Source organism: Micropterus salmoides, unplaced genomic scaffold, assembly GCF_014851395.1.
Source record: "Micropterus salmoides isolate LMB-PRFRI ecotype aquatic unplaced genomic scaffold, ASM1485139v1 Ms_hic_scaffold_16, whole genome shotgun sequence".
Classification (NCBI taxonomy): Eukaryota; Metazoa; Chordata; class Actinopteri; order Centrarchiformes; family Centrarchidae; genus Micropterus; species Micropterus salmoides.
Genome location: NW_024040707.1, coordinates 23107933 through 23123731, shown reverse-complemented (window position 1 = coordinate 23123731; position 15799 = coordinate 23107933). Strand labels below are relative to the sequence as shown.

Sequence of the window (15799 nt, the reverse complement as noted above, 5' to 3'; positions counted from 1 at the left end):
TATTTACAACAATCAGTCTGTTCAATTTGTTTCCCAAAACTGTCTTCTTTTAAAATAGTTCTTTGACTTTTTTATTGGTAGTTTTTCAGTCTGAGGTGCTCAGGATAAATTGGCCATCCTTCCACCCTTTACAGGGACACTGTTCTCAGTTGATTGCAGTGATACTCTAAGCCTTATTCTAAAGTGCTCTTGTAAAACATAGAAATGGACTTCAGTATGTGAAACTGTGGGCAACAGACGCAGATACAGGAAAAATAGCTTTATTCTTTAATACAACAACATTCTCTGGATTTTTCCAAGAGGTCAAAGGACTCGTGCTTATTGCCACAATACATACTGCAATAAAACTTCAGCTCGTTTAAAAGCCTAACTGTCTAATAATGCCAAACTGAGATGCAGAATGACCATCAGACATTACAATTCATCTAAGAGCAAATAACTGATAAATCATCAAAGCTCTTGAGAAAACCATTCATTGGGGCAACTTTAAAGCATAACTGACCAAAAGAGAAAAGGAAAATCTTGTAACATGGCTTTCACAAAAAAGCGGAACTCTCATTCAGTTTTACAGCCAAGTGACCAAGTCAGTCAGCACTTAGTGTACAAGATACAAAACAAATAAATTACAAAAAAAAGAGGGGAAAACTCAGCTTACAAAAATGTACAGTGCATTTATTGGAACTCCTCAAGTTTCTCTGGAAAATATTACTCACTAAACCTTTTGCTTTAAGCATTGACTAGCCTAATGCATGCACACACTGATTTACTTGCCAAAGACTACATATCCAATTTCTGCACCAAGACACACAAGTGGATTTCAGAGGATGTGGAGTTGTTTTATTGCAGATATGATTGCAGCATCTTTCAATTTATTTCAATGGCATTAAGATAAAGATGTGCATTGCTGTCTGTATTTACTACCAGTAAGAGTCAAATAGGTTCTAATTCTACACCTAAGGACTTTGACCGATTATTAATTTTCTCCTTTGCCACGGACAAGCTAGCAGCAGCACAAGGTCTTCAGAAGAACTCCTTTTAGTTTGAGCTGAATCAACCCGACAAGACCGACATCACATTCCCCTGTTCCTGTACCAGCCTGCATTTTCTAAACACGTATAAACTCACACTTAGGATGGCATGTTTGAAGCGTTGAATTATGCTCTTTATTTTACACTATTTTCAGAATGCAGTTCAGCTACTTTGTGTGAAGGGCAAAGAGATGCTGCCTTTCACTCTAAACACTTGCAGTCATGAATCCACTAGCCACAGAGAAATTACAGTTTGAGTTCTACAGTAGTGGCCTGCTGGGTTGCCACTGTGCTGTATCTTATTATTTCAACAAAAGACATTCTCAATACACTGGCTTCATTTTCAATATACTTTAAATATATTTTGCTACTGTTGACTACTACTGCAAGTCATAAACAATGGTAAATTCAGTTAGTTGTTCTAAGAAATTTCATTGGGCGGGGTTGGTGTCCAGTGGGTGTGCAAGCACATTCTCTAGTAAGGGTGGGGAGTTTCTGCATTTGTGAAGGACAGAATAACCAGACCCAATTTTCACTTGACCCATTAGTGTTTGGTGACCCCGCTGGGCTTTTTAACAGTCTTCGTCTTTACAGAGTTTTTGTACAAAAGTAGTCTCTCTGTGGTGTGAGGGGGCAGGCGGTTCCTCTTGGCTCGTACAATACACGCTGCCATCGGACACAAGCGGTCGAAGCCCCCTGAGGTGGCCGGTACTGCCAGCAGCTTCTTGGCGATGCCCTGGAGCTGGGAGAACCGAGTAGCAGATTTCCAGTACAACATGCTCGAGTTGCTTTCCCACAGCGGTTCTGATAGGTACACATCAAGCTCTGACGTCTTCATGGTCTTTGCAGGTGGCTGGAGGAAGTTAAAGATGGACTTGCGCTTGAGGTCGTTTTCGCCGACTCTGTCACAGTTGTCGTCTGAGCTGCCACCAGATGCCTCCATCAGCATGTTGGCTTGGCTCTCCTCTTCACCATTCTGCTTCTCTTTCAACTCCTTGCTTGACTGTTCTTCATCTGCCTCTACAGAGGGAGATGCTGAGGCCTCTTGGCTTCCCAGTGCGGCTTCCACAATGGTGCGAGCCTGGTACTTCGACAAAGGCGTTAAGAAACCTGTCTGTTCCTCCAGTTTGGCATCAGAAAACGGCTGAAAAAATTATTATAAAATGTTTAAGTTCTGACAGTGTGTACCGTTTCCTCGTACACACAGATGAAACACAGAGGGCAATATAAATACATAATATAACATGCCATTTGATGCAATTTTGAAGCTCACCTTTTCTAATGCGATACTTCAAAATGGGGGGGGGGGGGGGGGGGGCAGGGCAGATACAGGCAGAGCGAAGTCTGGGAGAGCTGAGCTGATGTAGTACAGTGGCTAACAAAGCAATGTCTGGAAAATTATTTAAGCGACATCTTTTTTCACTTTTTCGAGCATTGGCCAAATTGGGCAACTGGCTCCTTGTATTTGCTGGCCCAACGAAAATCTTTACTAGCCCCAGGCTAGCGGGGCCAGGGTTAGACCCTGTGAAATTTGAAGTTTTCAGTTCATCAGCTCTGTGGATGCAAAATGGCAAGACATAACAAAACAGCCCTACTTCTGTCCTTATTCAGTACCTGCAGTTTGATTCTAGGGTCGAGCACAGCAGCCAGTATCACGTCCTTCTGGTGAATCAGGGACTGGAAGTGTGTGTGGAGGCCTGTGCGCAGGGCCTTGCTGAAGTGGGTATAGTTGGTAACAACGCTCTCCATGGTCTTATCAAGGCCAATGAGGCAAGGTATGATGAAAGAGATGGTCACTCCGGTTCCTTGCAGAACCTGGGTTACAGGCAAAAACAAAATTATCTCACATAATCTTCTACCAGCAATACTATAACACTATAATAATGTATTTACATACATTTATATAATACTTCTAAGGAAAATAAGTCTGACAAATTACGGCATTACTTCTGCAACAATAATGGATTTGTCTTATTGTGTGTGTTTGCTCGGTTTCAATAATTCAAAGTGCCCAACTCAGAACAAATGTCTGTCACAGCCTATACTGTGTTTCTCAACAAATAAGCCTGTCATTGCCTAACAGGGCTCTACACTAACCCTTTTTCCCAAGGAACACACATGCTCCTAAATGAATAAACAAACATGGAGGAGAGTGAAGTTTACTCTAAAATGCCACCAAAAAGGACAGGGACAGACTACAACGGACAGTCAGGACTGCAGAAAAGATCATCAGTGCCAACCTGCCCTCCATTCAGGACTTATACATTTCCAGAGTCAGGAAATGGGCAGGAAACGTCACTGCAGATCCATCTCACCCCGGACTCAACCTGTTCCAGCTCCTCCCTCTGGTAGGCGCTACAGAGCACTGTACGCCAAAACCAACAGACTCAGGAACAGTTTCTTCCCACAAGCCATCAGTCTGATTTCTGACTCAGTGTCAGGAACAATTCTAATAACCCAGTAACTCTAATCAGCCACCTGTTTACTGGCTAACACTTATTATTTATTTATTCACCATTCTCTATTTCAGTGCTGTTATATTGTGATATTGTAGATACTGTGTACCAAATCCACCTACCTCAAGTCATTACTCCTGCACAAAATACTTACTTATTCCAGCATCCTTTGCACTATGCTTCATTGCACTATGTACATGTACCTTTATATCACATCCACCTCCGACATGTACATACTCCTGTATCCTTTGCACTCTGCTCACTGCAACAGTAGTCAATATGTCTATATTGTTTTTGTTCATAGTGTGTATATTTGTGTTGTGATTTTGTATTTTTGTATGAGTAAGCACATCGTGAGCAATGTACAATCCAGAGTCAAATTCCTTGTATGTGTACACATACCTGGCAATAAAGCTGATTCTGATTCTTGTAATTATACTTCAGTATACCATAGTAACATCTGACAAACATATCTACAAACACTGGAGCACCAAACTTTGTGAAAACCAATACATGTGTCATTCTCAAAACATTTGACCACAACTGTATAAACAAATCGCTTCACATTTGCTTTGTACCATTACATCATTTGTTGAAGGCTAAAATCCTCACAGGATAGCAATATGGATTGCATTAGCTGGTAAAGTAATGTGGAAAGCCATGCAACTAAAGTATTTTGCACTGCATAACGTAAGCAACTGCTTGGCGTTAGCCGGCGAGCTACAGTAGTCAAACTGAGCCAACTAATGTACAAAATCACAATATATTTCACATGCTTTGCAGTAATGTTAGTTACCTGTTCAATAGGATGAAAAAACTCTGCATTGGTTTTGTCTGTTTCTCTCTGTGACTCAAGTTCTGATGTGAACAGCTTTTTCTTCCGTTGATTTGATTTTCGTTTGGCCTGATGGGCTTCATCACATAAACTTTATTGTTGTTTTTTTATCCTTATGTGGAGTTTGTCTTGGAGTCTGTATTATGATGGCAGTTGCTGTTTTATGGTGTTACTCTGTAGTAGGCAAGAGGCTCAGGAACGCGCCTGCTGATTCCTTCACATAAGCAACAGAATAGTGTCTGTTCCAAGCAACAGATAAAACCAGTGTTTTTATGTGAGGTTACAGCCTGTTAAGAAAATAGGCATTAACAAAATGGAACACGCCGACGCACGTTATGCTATATGACATTTTCGTAATCAATGACGTCGCCTAAGTCGATGAATCGCCCTGGCCCTAGTGATCTTCGTAAAAACACTCTAATCCACTACAAGTTCTCTTCAACTTTCTTTTACCTGCAATGCCTCCCCAAAGGGCTCAAGGAGACCCAGGATGTCAATCACTTGCTCCCTCTTGACCATGACCAGAGGCGGAACACTGGCAGTGTCATTAGCCTCTATGCGAGCCTGGGCTAAGAGAGTCATAATGGCGCTCCAGGCGGACTCCTGCACCATACGGCGTAAAGATAGCATCATTGAGTTCCAGCGACAGTTACTGGATGATGGGCACAAGGACACGTTGCACTCCTTCAACAAAACCTAAACAATAAAATGATACAAAATGAACATGTTAAAACAATTCAGAAAATAAATATTTGATCTTTTTGAGTCTCTGTTGCCTTAACTGCACAATGCCACTACCACCAGAACTTACTTTAATTTGTGATTTCACATGACTTTACAGCTCACAAAAAATGTATTTGAAATAATGAAGACAGCTGATGTCTGTTAACTAAAAAGTGGGGGATGCAGATGTCATATTTCTTCTTAGTGAAGTCTGATGTGTATTTGCACACAAGGAAACGTGGAGGAAAGATGATTGGAGACCCTGGATTTGAAAGGGTTAATCAGGGCTAATGAAAACAATTAAAAATCCTGGTGTTGCTGCTTTGTCAAAAATACACTTACAAAATCAGTTTTAATCTGTTTGTCTATTACTCTTACCTCACTCCAGTAGGCGCTGCTCCTAAAGAAAGCCACCACATTATGGACCTGCGAGAGCAGGTTTTCCACAACCCTAGAGTTCTTCAGTGCCTCCCTTATTACCAGCTGCAATGTTTTGGCCACACAGCTGGTCCTGGTCCCAATCTGCAGCTCTGAAAAGGGGGACTCTGTTTCAGACATCTGGTCTGACAAAAATGCCACTATCTCATCTCCATCCGGTTCTCCCCTGTTGGATGAGCACATGATCTTGTAGTCGCAGAACAAGTTGTTCCCAGCCAGGGCTTCTTTCGCCTGGTTGGCAAGGATGTACCCAATGTTGCAAGGAAAGATGCCAAAGCTCAGCAGCACACCTTCAAGCTCCCTGGCCACAAGAGTGGTCAGGTCTTTGTGGCTGAGGTGACGGAAGGCCACGATGGGACGGCGGATCTGCCAGGAATCACTGACAAAGTGGAGCTGCACAACTACGATGGGCTCATCCACTGGATGGGATGGACTCCCTGCCCAGAGGTCATAGGTCACATGGATAGAGCCTTCACCATCTTTGGTTTTGGCAAGGCAGGCTTTAAGATCACGGATGAGCTGAGGCTTGATAGTTCTCTCCACGTTATCATAGAGATGTAGGCCCATTACACGCTGAGACAGCTTGTTGTATTCAGGTCTGATGGTGCTCATGAATGACCTGAAGCCTGCGCCTTCAACAAAACTGTGGAGAACAAAATTAAGATAGCATTGGGTTAAATGATAGTGATAGGATGTCTCAGTTGGCTGTAGCACAGGAGGTGGAGTGGGTCGTCTTTGGGCAAGACACTGACCTGCTATATAAATGCTGCTGTAATTCAATAACTACCCAAAAGTAGCTGCTTGAAAGTCTGGGGAATATATGACATCATCCAGGGAAGGCAGACTTGTGAAAGCATTTCTTTGACTTGTTGATTAACAAACTTGGGTATTTTGACAATGAAATACACTGAAAAAGGACAGTTTAACAGCAGCCACCAGCACTACAAGTCACCTGAGTGGCAGCATGTCTTCAGCGATCATCCTCAGCGCTGCTTCTGTGAACTTTTTCTGGTCCACCGGTGCGGCTGCTGGTGCGGTGCCTGAGCTGGAGCTGGGACTGGAACTCGAACTGGGGGGCAAGGATGGACTGGGGGAGGAGAATTCTCTCCTGGATGCTAATGGCTTTGAAAGCAGAACAGTCTTCTGCTTGGCTTCCTGACGCTCTTTCAGCTTCTCTTTCACTGGCCTGACCTGCAGCAAAGCAGAGGACAGTTAAACCAAGCTGCCAGCTGGGAACATCAAGGAAGAAAATACAAACAGGATATTTCTATGGCAGCAGCGGTGATAATTATATTACCATATCCAACGTAGCTCTGTGTTTCTTGTTAGGTAAAGGTTTAGAAGCAAACACGGCTAAATCATAATAGAAAATCATTTAGCAAACTTACCAGTTTAGGAGTTACTGGTTCAGTGTCCAATACAACATCACATTTGAAGTCTACCTGTAACACAACACATGTGAATGCACAATAGGGTCTCTGCTCCAAAATTTTATAAATAACACCGAAGGTTTTATTTTTCTTACATGGTCTGAACAGCAGTAAACATACTGATTAGATTCTTATATTTGGCAAGTAGCATTATCTTTGCATTTCTGAAACTGTAAGCAACACCTATTGTACCTGCTACATTCCTACAATTAAATCAAAATCAAATCTATTAATCATTTTTATTCATTTATAATCTATTAAAATTTGCTCAATGACAAATCACAGAAGGAAACACTTGTACAGTTGGTGGAAATCGGTAAAAGCTGAAAACCATGTTATACACATACTGTATATCATGTATACAGCATGTGCTAAACTTAAGTACAATACCTCTCCTTCCACAAATTGCTCAATATCAAGGGTAATGCTGTCCGCTTCATCTTTGTATAGGCCCAACTCTGCTTTACGCTTGATGGTCGAGTTCCAGTGATTTTTCACAGCATTATCTGTCCTGCAAGAGAAAATGAAAATGTACATTAAAGTCTCTGTGTCATCCCTGGTTAAAATAGGCTGATAGGTTGTTCGGCTCCAGGTTGCATGTCGAAGTTTCCTTGGGCAAGTTACTGAACCCCGAATTTCCCATGGTGGCTGTTTCACCATTGTATGAATGTGTGGGAATGTTAGTTTCTCTTTGAGCACTTAGGCTCAGTGAATGAATGTGTGTGAATGGTGAATGCAGATGTAGTGTAAAAGCGCTTTGAGTGGTCGAAAAGACAAGAAAGGCGCTATACAAGTACGGAGCATTTACATTTACCTTCCAGGGATCAGTTTGGCAATCTCAGCCCACCGGTTTCCTAGAATGGAGTGGGCTTTGTAGATGATGAGGTCTTCCTCATTGGTCCAGGAGCTCTTTTTGATCAGTGGGTCGAGGTGATTGTGCCAGCGCTCACGACATTGTTTTCCAAGCCGCCCCTTTAGATGCCTGGCCACCAAACTCCAGTGTTTGGTGCCGTACTTGCCCACCAGCTCTACTATCTGTCAAGATATAATAAGAAATAAAACAGGTAAACACAGGAGTACAAAGTGAGATGGGACAATATTAACTATAGTGTGTTAACCTCCGTCAGGTCCTGGCAGCAGGTTTCAGGATGTGCACACAGCTTGAAATGACAGTTTGAAAGCTAAAATCCTCGTGATTTGACCAATGCAAGATACAGTCACCACAGCGGGTACAATCAGCGCTTCTGTCAGACCAACCAGTGAAAGCAAAACCTATCAAGCCTCATAGTAATCCACCGATCGATTATATTCCAACAAAAATGGTCTTGTTACGTTGTCAAGGGTCCAGACGATCCAATCCAGTAAAAATATTTAATCCAAAACACATTATTCCATCAATAAATCCCCTGGGACTGCTGCCGCATTGTGTCATATTTGCTCGTATGTCATTATAACCCGTAATAACGCCGATTTGAATGTAAATAAAGTTCATGATCTACCAGCAAAAAAACACATCTGCGTCGAGCTACCGGCTGATACGGAGCAATGCAGTAGCAGCCGCCTGCCGCCAAGGGGCAGTGCTGTTTTAGAAAAAATACGCTAAGACATACACTCATTCACACACTTTTTCATGGTATTGGTATGAAATTTCAACTAGGACTAGGTAAGGCTTTATCCTGTGGCCCTACAGTGTTTTCCAGCTAATAAGTCCCAGCTATAGTTAACTGCATGCATTTGTTAGCAAGCATTTTCAAGCGGAAATGAAAACATATATATTATTCATTTTAGTGTTTAAACTTATATTAATCAATTCCAGTAGCACTAACAAACAATCTGACTTTTGGGTTAGACACTCACAACACAAAGTGTTCTCTTTCAGAGAAGCCCAAAACCGTGCATATACTCCAAATGGTTCAAGAACTACATTCAATTTACTTTGGATATGCCTTGAATAGGCGTTTTGCATGTATTTTACAGGAATGTTAAGAGGTTAAGCAAAGTCTGTATCAGATGTTTTGTGTAATTCTTCTACCTTTTCATCTTCCTCTTTGGACCAGAAGCCCTTGACTAAATCAGGATCCAGGTGCTTTTTCCAACGGTGCATACACTGGAATTCTGTACGTCCCTGTCAAAGCAAAAGGAAATGTCTTTAACTCTTCTTATTATCCGAGATGAAAACAATTCAACATGGAGAGATTGATTTGCATTCAGAGATTTGCCTTTTTATAAGTTCAATGACATGACAATGTCATACGCCCTCTGGCTTTCTTCAATTTTGTTAAACTTTCTACGTTTACATTGCTGATTTACTAATTCTCTCTAACTCAACTGATTTTGCTTCTGTTAAGTACTTACCGGTAAAAAACTGGAAATGGTTTTCCAATCTTTTTTTCCAAAGTTGTTGATCAGGATTTTGAGATTCTCATCCTGCACACAAGAAGAAATCAGTTCAGATACAGTATTATTTAATGTGAGCTTTAAGGTCAGCCTTCAGGTATTAAGTTATCATGCACATCAACAGAAACCTATGTGACAACATTTCTAAAGCCTAGTTCACATTACATGATTTTAATGTCTGAAAAAAATCAGGGTGACAACAGCTGTTTAAAGCCTTCCTTTCACTCACCTCTTCCTGAGTCCATTTGACTTTACACTTGGTACCATCCTTCTTCTCTGCTGTGTCCGAGTCAGTGTCAACGCACAGGTTACTGTCCCCCTCTTCTTCCATACTGCAACCACGCACACCAACCAAGATTTAAAATGAAATGTATTACTGTATTTCAACATATATATTATTAAAAGTGAAACGAAACCCTAGAAAGTAATTAGACATCACGGCATACAAACATTGATATGCACTGATATCAACATATGATATGGTTGATGTGGACTTTATAATGGTATTGTTGAGTTTTCAGTCATGTTTCAGCTACAGGTGTAAAAACATTTCTGAACCTCACCTTAAGTTAACAAGACCAAACATCCCCCCCCCCCCCCCCCCCCCCCATTGTGTGTGCGTGTTTTTAAATGCTACATTTAAATTGACACAAATACTGCTATTAGAATACCACTGCTGATTCAATGGCAGATTACAACACAAGCTGTATGCCAATGCTCGATGCTGTTCTCTACAGCACACTGCACAATGCCACAGCTAACATTCTATATAATTTGCACGTTAGCATTAAAATCGATAGTAAAGACAATGCAGACACCAGACAGGAGGCAACCAGAATGAAGCACACGTGTTAGCAGATACACTCAGTGACCAATTTCATAAATATCTACTCTAATATCTCTCCACTCAAACTCCAATGCAATCAGTTTGACAGGTTTGCCATAAATTCTACCTTTACAATCTAACTGTATGTTCATAAAAGAGGTTGTTTTGGCAGTGGTGTTTAACTGAACTGAATTGAAAGGTGTTTCTAATGTTTTGCTTCACACCATTTACAAACATTGGGGGAGGAGGCTATTAAAAACATGTCCAGTTTGTGTGTGTTTATTGCTGTTGAACTGTAACTGTTGAAGCATAGAGGAACAAAGCTGCCAAAACTGTTCTGTAAACGGCTAACTTATGACATACAAACCTGCATTTTTAACATAAAAGATACTTACAAAAAGTACATTGTCATTAATCTAACTAACTTGTAACTGTAACCTTGTGTAAAAAGACTGTGTATTTCACTTCCCCTTCCCGCAACCTTTTCAACAAGCAAGAATGTTGTCTCAGTATGTCTCTATTGTTTTTGTTTATAGAGTGCATATATGTGTTCTCTATACTGTAGCCTGTGTCTGATTTTATTAATGTATTATTGTATGAGAAAACAAATCGTGAGCACTGTAATGTCAAACTCCTCGTACGTGTACACATACCTGGCAAATAAAGCTGATTCTGATGTTGTAACAGCAGCGAGCTAGCTTAACTAACGTTACCCAAAAGCTAACATTAGCTAACGTTCTTAAAACCAAACAACTTTAATCCCTCGACATAAATATGAAGCGTTCCACTAAATATCAAAACAGTGCACTGCACAAATCAGAAAAACTAAATTGTTGCAATTAATTGTTCAAAAATGAGTGACAAACTAGTTCATTTAAATTCCAACTTGGTGGAACTTCAAGCTAGCTTACTTGTTCCCATGAACATGCTTGGGGAAACGTTGAGAACAGTTAGTTAGTTCAGATAGTAGAGCGCCTCAAGCGTCGCATTTCCGCAAAGGCAAAAAGTCTGCCCACCTTGCATTTCAACATTTCTTATCGGCGAGAATGAGGTGTTTGTGATTTCGATGTAACTGTGATATAGAACGTCAGCTGACGTGACAGTGTGAGAACACAGAAATGCCTACCTAAACTTCAGACTGTGCAACTGCTTCTGGAACACAGCCGGGTCCAGCTTTTCGAGCTCACTATCATGACACAACAGAACATCGGTTTTTAAACAGAGAGGAGGGAGAGGAAACAACCGTCGTCTCACTCGCACAAACAGAGCAAGGCATCTATTTGATTTGCAACTGTAGCGATGACTAATGTTACATGTAAAAGATTGCCGCTGTGAAACACTTCCATCATGCACAACACAAACATACACTTTTTTTTCCAAATAAGACAGGCAACGTTTACATCCCGAACGTTAATGTCTCACACACTTACCCGCGCGACATCCCTCCTCTGTCTCCCCAGGCGCAACTACTGCTAACGTTAGCTGGGGCAGTTTAACAGCAACTAAACAAACCGACCTTTTAGGAATACATATAAGCTCGAATACCATAGGCGGTACCAACTGTATATTAATTACTGAAATACAGAAAAAGTTAAGGAACTCGTAACGCCATAGAAATAGAAGTTTACCCGCGAGGGGCTGAAACCAAAGGTCTGTTCAAGAGCAACACAGCTGCACATACTCCCCGGAAACTATCCAACCAACCGACGCTAACGGCTGCTGTAGTTCACTGGTTACTCTGCATTCAGAGGCTTCCCTTTCAACAGTAACATTAAAAGACATTAACATTAAATATTTGAAATCATGAACTAGTGTTGTCCTTACACAAGAGTCAATACAACGTTCACGAATGTTTGATCGATTGAGTGATTAGGTTTTTGAACAAATTTTAAACTAAATTGACCTCTTGCAAAACTCCTGCTATGGCTAGGCTAATGTTCAGCAGATCAGAAGTGCTCAAACTTGATTTTGAGTGAAGTCTCCACGTTTCTCAAGATTGCAATGCTGACTCGCAACAAAGGAATGAGTACTAACTACTAGAAAAGAAACAATCTAGGTTTAGAGCTTTCAATTTAAAGTGTCCAACATTGAAGTTTGAAAGGCTATATCAACATTGTAACAACATTTCACCATATTTTCATCAATGGTAACAAATAATCACAACATAGTGTCAAAATAGCAACACATCATGTTATTTTTAACCTGGTACATCATTTTATTTATTTCAGCTTCATTTCTGGTTTGTCTTACACAATATTCTGTCAAAGGACACTGTTATTTTGTTACATGTGCAGCACATGTAGACCTGGCTGTGTTTTGTATCAGAATTCACAGCATGTTCATTGTTCCTGTTACTTTTATGAGGCCACAGATGGATGGTATGTTGTACAGCCTTGTCCACTTTGTCTGTTCCAACATCAAACCTGCTCTCTTCAACAGTGTTGCTAAGCAACTGTTGGTTCCTCACAGTTATGGCCCTTTCCATGTTAGAGAAAATAACATAGTTTGATTGTATATCTCTGACAGCATGTGTCACATTAAAGCTCACATTATCCCAAACTAGTAAAATTCTGTTGCCTACATAATGATGTAGTAAAAATGTGCAAAATAATATTTTTCACACAATTGTGCATGTGTGAATTACACAGCCTTGGCTTTTGTTTGCATTTTTATGCATTAAATGCCATTAATGAGTCAATTACCCATATGATTTGTTTGACTACTTTGTCTCTATAAGTAATTACACATCTGAGTGGACGAAATTTACCTGTGGATTCTCCAAGGCTCAATTCTGGGGCCTCTTCTGTTCACCAGTTACATGCTCCATAGATAAGTCATGGTTTCATACTAATGTCAGTCTGCCAAAATGTAATTATATTTACTATGACTACAGTATTGGGAGTCTACACATAATTAAGCAGACCACACTCAAATGTACATAACCATGTCACCAGGGGACTATAATCCAATAGTGCTAAAAAAAAACAACACATCAACAATTGCCAGAATTTCCTTAATTTAAACCAGTGGCTCTCAAACTCGGGGGAGAGGTGTGTGGGGGCGTAAAGCCAGTTACTGGGGGCCATGAATGTTGACCAGACACAGAGTTGCATAAATATGATTTATGTGATGACATAAATAAAGAAAAGTGCTCGGACGCTAGCAAGGCTATTTTGCTGACCTGAATCTTGTTTATTTCAACTGCCTGTCATGAATTATTTTTTTTACTTCTGAAAGGAGGCATGACAGAAAAACTTTGAGAACCACTGCATTCAACAAAGATAAAACAGAAGTAAATATTTTTGTTGCCAAGGAAGAACAATTAAAAGTTAGTGCTCGGCTTAAACCAATAATGTTAAAACCATAGACCAAGCCAGAAATCTTGGTGTGGTCATGGATTTAGACCCGTATTTTTAAGAGCCACATTAAGATCATTATAAAGTCACCTTGAGAATAAATTAAGAATTAAAGGACATATGTCTCTCCATGCATTTTTCTTCAGTCAACTCGACTAGGCCTACTGTAACTAACCTACTATTGTTGTTTCACATAACTTAAGATTACACCAAATACATAAAAAAAAAAAGGTCTGTCCTAAGGCATTTATTAGTTTCTGACTCTTGGAAAGACACTAAATTTCCCTCAAACTACTCTTCTATCTTTTTAACCAAATACCACACATTTACATTATTCTACGTGATCTTCTGATAACTAACATAGAATGTGTTTTTACTTCCATTCACTGAGCCTCCACTGAAACTGTTTGGACTCCCCCTAGTGAGGCCAGCCACTTTGAAAACCTTTCTGCTATATAAATGTTCTTTCCTCACCTTGTTTCTCCTTTTGACCACTAAGTGGGGCAGTTCTACAGTAATGCACACGGGGAGCTGTTAATAAAGGCACAACTCTCTACCAGTCTATTTTCTTCCCACAGGTCAACAGGCTTGTCTGGAAGGATTAATGATTGACCTGTTGATCACTTTGGAACATTGAAATTAATGAGTCTGTGCTGGTTAACATGACCACTACTTGCAGTGCTTTGTTTGGTTAAGTGAGTTTGTGCAGAAATAAAAAAAAATTACAAGAGAAGTGATAAAACCTGATAAGAATAAATTATGAAAAAAGGACAAACAGCCAAGACTTCTTGAAACTCAGTTTATATATTTAATATTTTCCAAGAATGATCCCTTTTGCTCCTTTAGCTATTCACTGCTAACTCTGTTTTACCAAGTGCTTTTATTGTTTTTTGCATTTTTTACTTTCAGACTTTTCTGAACATTACTTTGCTTTGCTGATGTCACTGGATGATTATATTTTTTTCTAATCTTTTATTTTAATATTCTTGGAAATTTTGTTATGTTGTTATATAAGCAAAGTTACATTTACTCTCTTCTTAAACAACCCTAAACACAACATAGTGGAGAATAACAACAGGAAATAAATACCATAACCAATGCTGTACATGTTCCAGCGTGCAGGGTGTTGCCAGTCTGCCCTTCCATAGTCCTAGCTGAAAGAGATTAGTACAAGCATTACAGCATCTTGAAGTCTTTTTTTTAAATCTTTTTCCTTACCTTCTACATCAATGTGCTTTTGATGCCCATTTCTTCAATTTTTAGAGTGGGTCATTGGCATTGATTATAATGATTCCTTGCGATAGGGATGAGTACCATTTTTATGTTTGTAATTCTTTTTAACCTCTTTGTACACAGTTACTCACATTTACACCTGGAAGCTGCCCAGTACAACCATGGGTTTGGGGTCGAACTGGGCAGGGCCTTGCTCAAGGGTTGATGATGGCTGAATTCCATTTAGCTTGTTCCTTGTCCCCATCCTACTTTCTCTTCACTGTGTCTTCTCTTCCCTCTTTTGCACATTTGGTGGTGTGGATGTAATGGACAGAGACGTTCATCACATGCTGGTGATGGACACAATAACAGGAACACCTGTACAATGTCATTTAATCTAAACCACTTCTGTTTGTGTAATGAAACAAGTTGGTGCCAAATAGACTTTGAGCGGTTGTGTCCCCACCCCTGTTCTCTGTCAGATCATATGAATCACACTTGAGTGTCACTTTCCTATTTTGTCTGTTCAATAAGTCTCTAAAAAGTTATTATTATATTTAGTAGTACCCACAGTTTAGATATTGAAAGATGTGTGCTTATAAATCAAGGGCCGGGGACATGTATCTAAAATGATGCAGTACTGATTCCAAATAGAACAAAGACATATAAATGACATAAAGGCATTGACAGATGCACAGTATGCCATTTATGTTATCCCTCCAAAAGATGGAGCTAAACACACACATTCATGCATCACCATCACTGTGCAAGCATCAAAGTGCATCAGAGTTGAGCTCTATGTACATCAAATTAACAACACTCTGGCATGCTGAGTGTGTGTTTATTTGTTATGGGTTCAATAATCACACTTCTTCTGTTCTGTTGGCACCATGGATCACTGGTGATATCCTTGGTACATACACACATGCAAATGCACCGTATACCAAACTACATATGAGTGCGTCATTGTTAAAATGATGCTGCTTTAAGGGCAGTAAGAGGATCTGATTTGATTGGCCATTATTGTTGCCAATATAGTGGCAATAATATCCACCGGGGAAGTCAAGCGATCACACAGGTTTTAATCACGTACAGAAT

General features: G+C 40.2%; 1 protein-coding gene across 5 annotated transcripts; it reads right to left on the bottom strand.

The window, feature by feature from the left end:
- Window positions 1-244: 244 nt before the first annotated feature.
- On the bottom strand, window positions 245-11842 carry mybl2a (v-myb avian myeloblastosis viral oncogene homolog-like 2a). Of its 5 annotated transcripts, none has more exons than XM_038722971.1 (13): window positions 11762-11842; window positions 11260-11319; window positions 9537-9639; window positions 9266-9337; window positions 8943-9035; window positions 7725-7945; window positions 7301-7421; window positions 6869-6922; window positions 6433-6671; window positions 5421-6123; window positions 4773-5015; window positions 2643-2843; window positions 245-2172 (listed from the first exon to the last, which is right to left on the bottom strand). In XM_038722971.1, exons 3-13 carry the CDS (start codon window positions 9636-9638, stop codon window positions 1573-1575), a joined length of 2649 nt encoding a protein of 882 aa, XP_038578899.1. In that variant the 5' UTR covers window position 9639; window positions 11260-11319; window positions 11762-11842; the 3' UTR covers window positions 245-1572. The 5 variants fall into 5 exon arrangements, with proteins under 5 accessions (XP_038578899.1, XP_038578895.1, XP_038578898.1 ...); XM_038722967.1 differs by lacking the exon at window positions 11762-11842 and adding an exon at window positions 11564-11755; XM_038722970.1 differs by lacking the exon at window positions 11260-11319 and having other exon boundaries at window positions 11762-11784.
- Window positions 11843-15799: the final 3957 nt, after the last annotated feature.